Source organism: Dreissena polymorpha, chromosome 11, assembly GCF_020536995.1.
Source record: "Dreissena polymorpha isolate Duluth1 chromosome 11, UMN_Dpol_1.0, whole genome shotgun sequence".
Lineage (NCBI taxonomy): Eukaryota > Metazoa > Mollusca > Bivalvia > Myida > Dreissenidae > Dreissena > Dreissena polymorpha.
The window spans coordinates 7286090-7292476 of NC_068365.1; the positions used below are offsets into that span (position 1 = coordinate 7286090).

Sequence of the window (6387 nt, forward strand, 5' to 3'; positions counted from 1 at the left end):
TTGATTTAAACATCCTCTGTCACGGTGTTTACCATGAATTGATCTCTGTTTTTATCCGATCGCGCGCATTGCCGTCTCGAATGTTGCTTGTCGCAGGTCCGCTTACATTTCTAGTTACTTCCCTTGATATATTGGATGCTGATTTTATTTTGTAAGTTTGCTTCACTTCACATGTAGCCATCGAACCAGTAACACGCAATAAAAGTATGTATATACAAACGTATGGAGTTCTTATGATTGATGAACACATAATTATAATGACCAACATTATGACAGCAACGACAAAAGAGAAATTCATTACCACGCAGATCAATGACAAACAATATGAAAGCACTATGTTCCCCTGGCTTATTTCCCCTGGAAATGGTTCCATAAACAATATCGGTCATTAATTAACCCATTTATGCCTAGTGGACTCTCCCATCCTTCTAAAGTGGATCAATATGATAAAATATGAGAATACCTTGATTTTCGTCATTAAGCGAGAGCTTTTTCCCCCATTTTTTGCGTACGATGTACTTTTGTGATCACGTGATTCCCCGCAGTGATAAAATATTATCCCTATTGAACTTTGTTATATAAGTACAAACGGAGCTGATGTCTTGCCTTGTATACATAACAGACTTTCATGTGTCTGGCTTTTCATTATTCTCATACAAATACAACTGATCATTAAGATTCCCCGCAGTGTTTATATACGCGCTTTGTCGTAGTTTGACACTTTTAAATCCACGTTTTGGCTAAAAGCTCTTCACTTAAAAGGTAAACTTAATATTTACAGCGTTCAATTATTAATAAGTAATTTGTCACTGAAATTCTTGACGTAATTTCTATTTATAGAATGACTACATCTAGATAACTTCATCGGGGACGGAAGTAGTTAAACGAGGTTATAATATTAGATCGGGGAAATTTTCATTCGTGTACATTTGTTTCGTAAGTAGATTAAATGTTATCTCTTACCTTTATTATCGTATTTAGAAATGTGTTATTTTATATGAAATAACCATTGACTTATATCAACTGCGCAGTATATTGCTAACCCATCGCATAACTTAACTACTTTGTTCGAAGGTTTTTGAAATCGAAAGTGCATGCATTTTAATAATGAATAATAAAAAACATATCCTTCTATGTGTCGTTTGTCCAAGCTGAATGGAAACTTTTATAAAATTTATTTGGTCGTATCATGTATTTGATTACACATGTATTAAATATAAAACTATGTCAGATACACTATAGTCAAATGGACCTTGAAATCGAAAGTGCAAAACATTTTAATATTGATACAAACTACATTACCCTCAAACTAGTCAAGTCAAGTTAAGTTAATTTGTAAACAAAGGCCTACGGCCCACAATTATTATACATTAACATTATTATTAGATCATAACATAGTTGTCAAGGTATTATAAAATTTTGTTTTCGTTCCTAGAATGCCAGATTGTTTTCGCGTATGTTTTGATCAGCATTTGATTGAGAATACGTGTATATGCGTTATGCGTATTTACTGATTCCTGTATATATTGGTGCACTTTGATATTATATGTTTAATGTTTATGAATACCACGTGCGTACTGTTTTTTCCTATTTCAATGACCTCTAGACGGTTTATTTTCATTAATAATATCAATTTATTTCCATGCCTATAAATCATTATTCACATATAAGTTTACTCTGTGTATCATGTCAATGTTTACTGTGCTGATCGCTAAGTTTACTCTGTGTATCATGTCAATGTTTACTGTGCTGATCGCTAAGTTTACTCTGTGTATCATGTCAATGTTTACTATGATGATCGCTAAGTTTACTCTGTGTATCATGTCAATGTTTACTGTGCTGATCGCTAAGTTTACTCTGTGTATCATGTCAATGTTTACTGTGCTGATCGCTAAGTTTACTCTGTGTATCATGTCAATGTTTACTGTGCTGATCGCTAAGTTTACTCTGTGTATCATGTCAATATTTACTGTGCTGATCGCTAAGTTTACTCTGTGTATCATGTCAATGTTTACTGTGCTGATCTCTAAGTTTAACTCTGTGTATCATGTCAATGTTTATTGTGCTGATCGCTAAGTTTACTCTGTGTATCATGTCAATGTTTACTGTGCTGATCGCTAAGTTTACTCTGTGTATCATGTCAATGTTTACTGTGCTGATCGCTAAGTTTACTCTGTGTATCATGTCAATGTTTACTGTGCTGATCGCTAAGTTTACTCTGTGTATCATGTCAATGTTTACTGTGCTGATCGCTAAGTTTACTCTGTGTATCATGTCAATGTTTACTGTGCTGATCGCTAAAGAATTGCACTATATTGTACTACGTATACTGTGCTAATCGCTAAAGAAGTGCACTATATTGTACTACGTATACATACTTTCATTACTCTTATGCTTTTGTTAACAATTGTGTCTTATTATTTGTTCAGCTCTTCGTGTATTTGGAGGAAATTAAGTAAGTCATATATGTCTAGAACATGCTTATAAAAAAACATAAGGGTTGTGTAAATATAGAATGTACATTATTCAGTTATTTATATTTCTTAGATCTTGGCATAGTTGGTTTGAACATATTCACACACACGCACATAAGCATGCTATTCCAACCAGATATCGAACTTAGTTTGCAGAACAATTATTGCATATTCTGTTTTCTTTTTGTACATTATTGCGTCTCCCCAGTTTGATTTGTAAATTGTGAGTGAGGCTCGGAATTTCAAAAGCCCAATCTTTTATTTGGTGCTAAATCAATAGATAAGTACATTTCTGTGTTATGTAGGCTTTTGTATGTTTATGATGATGACATCGACTCGAGTTTAAAACGTCGTCGGCCCATTTTTGCGTGCAGCAATCAATTACGCGTTTCTTAAAAGATTATTTAAATAATTTGCATCACCAACTGCACCATCTTGACTTATCCAAGCTTATCCATGTCCGCATATGAACAATATAGTTCTTATTTAGATGTCCAGCAGATTCTCACAGCGTCATCTAGTGATTTTAACAATCAATAACGAAGCTCGGGCATTCGTATATGGTTACACCAATAACTACCAGGTTCATTGATACGAACAGGACTTCACTGTCTTGACTCGTTTGATGGAACACCATTATATAACAGTTAAAGTTGAAACTAACCTACTGTTCAAGTCTTTAACTTTCTTCACAGAAATGTTATCTGGGTACTTATGATAAAAAAAAATCAAACTACAACATGTACTATTTTACACCACACTCATCAAACACTATTTTTTTAACGCAACCAGGTGCATATAGACCCATCGTGTACAGAGTAGTATATAAGACTTTTAAATGTTATGTTCATGTGCATATATATTATTAAGTGCTTCATAAGATGTTATGCGACATTAGGATTAAAGGATCAAACTTGCTGTTATGCTGATGTTTTATGAGAGTTTATAAGAACGTAAACTCTGAAGAAAAAAACATTAAAACAATAATATATATTATTACCATTCATTTTGCCTTTTTTTAATCTAATCACATTTTTGACAATTAAAACTTATATATATTTCCAGCATTTTACAAATGGCAGAAGGAGGCGTCGGATGTACAGAGTCAGAGTCTGGATACAGCAGCCTGTACAGTCGTCACCCTCGGGTAAGTCAGAGACTGGAAGCATTTGCAGGCACAGCAGCATGTACAGTCGTCACTCTCGGGTAAGTCAGTGACTAGAAGCATTTGTAGACACAGCAGCCTGTACAGTCGTCACTCTTGGGTAAGTCTGAGACTAGAAGCATTTGTAATCACAGCGGCCTGTACAATCGTCACTCTCGGGTAAGTCAGAGACTGTAAGCATTTGTAGACACAGCAGCCTGTACAGTCGTCACTCTCGGGTAAGTCTGAGACTAGAAGCATTTGCAGGCACAGCAGCCTGTGCAGTCGTCACTCTCGGGTAAGTCTGAGACTAGAAGCGTTTGCAGGCACAGTAGCATGTACAGTCGTCACTCTCGGGTAAGTCTGAGACTGAAAGCATTTGTAGGTACAGCAGCCTGTGCAGTCATCACTATAATACAGAGGCCTACGCAGAAATTATTCAAAGGGGGGGGGGGCTCAACTGGGGAGGGTGCTGGAGGGGGGTCCCCTCCTGCTGTCGATTTTTTTTAATGGCACCTTGAAATGATGCAATTTCCTGCTGTCTAATTATCATTTTTGCATGCTAAAAGTGCATGTAAAACAAACAAGAACTTGAGTTCAGACATCAAGTGTGACAGACACACAGACAGACACACAGGGTTAAATCAAAAGTCTCTCAAACCACTAAAGTGGTGGGAGACATAATCTTTATCCAGAAACTGTTTAACAGTGTTAGATGGGTGGGCCTCCTATTTAACTTTGTTGGATATCCTACAAGGTCATCCTGTTGGATGAGTGGATATTTATCAAACTTTGTTGTAATCGTATTATGTATACATTGTTGAGTCTTGTGGTTCAAAAACTGTCAAATAAGGCAAAGTCATTGATAAACCTTTTTACAAATTACAAAAATAACAGTTTAAGCAACACTCTTCATTTAAAGTTCAATCAAATATTATGTCATTTTTGTAACAAAAACAATACAACAAAATATATGCACAAGTATGTTCTTACAACTATTCAACTAATGTTATGATATTTGTACTTTCTCAGAAATGATCACTTAGATAATTCATATAACTCTTCGTACTATGTCTGGTTACAATCTACAACTCAGACATGATGTCAGGAAGATCCATCCGCCTAGGATGCTTCCAAGCAAACTCACGTACAACATTTCAAATGTTTATGTCCATGTCCCTATGAATGGAAAGCAGGCACAAAGCGAGCAGAAAATAGATAATAATAATAATAGTAATAGTAATCGAAGATAATTAATTACTTCAAAGTTTTCAATAAACTTTCTTTCCATGAAATTAAAAAACACAATTTAAAATTTATTTGAAAACATATGTAACCAAATTGTATTTTTTTGTATGTGTTTATAATTTAAATCAAATACAATTGCGTATTTTAAACTTACTTAAAAATCGTATTATTTTGTTCATAGAATCATCTTGAACACGTATCCATGGAGATCTGTACTATAATGACCCGGTTGGGTTACGGCGAGATGATGAGACGGTGGCGCGTTGAGAAGTACAGGGAGTATGACAGGCTGAAGAATGCACGATATTTGAATGAACAAGGAAACGCAGTTACATGTATCACAGCTGGGAGCAAGGCAGAGGGACTGACCTGCTATTTGGAAAGCGACTGGGACATATTATTTGTGCTGGAGGATGTCCTCTGTGTGGAAGCTGATATCAATCTGCTCACTATTTCAGACGACAAAGATGTGTTTAGGATGGATACGATGGATACACGTGTATATCCAGGGCACTGCAGACTGTTACAAGAGAGACCAGCTGCTCATGCACGTTATGATACAATTACCAAGGCTCTGTGTGATAATGGATATGGGGGCGTTCTATTAAGTAGTAGCGTATTGCTAGATGAATATGAATACTCACGTTCATTACCACATAACGCATCTGCGGAGCATCATAAACGAGCCGGGCCGTCGATACCTGATACAGTAGATGGTGTACTTCATTTTGACAGAGTAATCGCACTACGTTGTTCCTGCCCCAGCATCCTACAGAGATGGGCTGACAGACGTCGTAATTGGCCATCACCAACTATAGTTCAGAAAGTAGTATCATTAGGAGCCTTGGTTACTCCTGTAGGGTTTAAGGGAAGCGATTACAAGCACATGGAGTGGAGGATTTGTTTCAACACCGGCGAGGCAGAACTTGTAAACAACCTCAACGACACACAAGCAAAAGTATATGTCATTCTTAAAATGATCCTCAGAGATATAATAAAACCAAATAATAAAGAAATAACATCGTACGTGTTGAAAAACATCATATTATGGCAAGCTGAAAATACTCCACAGACAGAGTTTCATTCACGCAGCTTACTTTACTGGTTGCATGACGGACTGAAAAAACTTAGGACTGCTATTGAGAAAAAACGACTTTGCTATTACATGATTCCGGAAAGAAATCTTATGGAAGCCTGCGGTATGCATGATTACCAGCAACATAAATGGGTAGCAGATATCACGGACATGCTAGAGGAAGGGCCCAATGTAATACTGAGACTGGAGAAGATAAGAAAGGCGATTGTCGCGTCCCCAGAGCCGATGATGTGGTTCAGCAAGAAAAGGATGGAGCTAGAGATGCTGCATCTGGAGTTCATGCACCGATCCGTGGAAATTAGAGAGAAGAATGGGGATGTGGGTGACTCGGATTCCATCCTGAAGAAGATAAACAACCGCCATTGCGATCTATTGAGACAGGTTGCGACACGAATGTTCGTAAAAGTCAGTTCTGCTAATCTGAT

The 6387-nt window shown here is 36.7% G+C and overlaps 1 protein-coding gene across 1 annotated transcript; it reads left to right on the forward strand.

Moving 5' to 3' along the window:
• Positions 1-862: 862 nt before the first annotated feature.
• Positions 863-6386, forward strand: LOC127851221 (uncharacterized). Its single transcript, XM_052384842.1, has 4 exons — positions 863-936; positions 3540-3621; positions 5048-6280; positions 6369-6386. Exons 2-4 carry the CDS (start codon positions 3550-3552, stop codon positions 6384-6386), a joined length of 1323 nt encoding a protein of 440 aa, XP_052240802.1. The 5' UTR covers positions 863-936; positions 3540-3549.
• The last annotated feature ends 1 nt before the right edge of the window (position 6387 follows it).

Excerpts from the sequence above, each read along its gene's own strand:
- LOC127851221 (XM_052384842.1), top strand. The coding sequence starts at position 3,550 with ATGGCAGAAGGAGGCGTCGGATGTACAGAGTCAGAGTCTGGATACAGC. Across the intron at positions 3,622-5,047 it reads TGTACAGTCGTCACCCTCGG|AATCATCTTGAACACGTATC; the intron begins GTAAGTCAGAGA and ends TTTTGTTCATAG.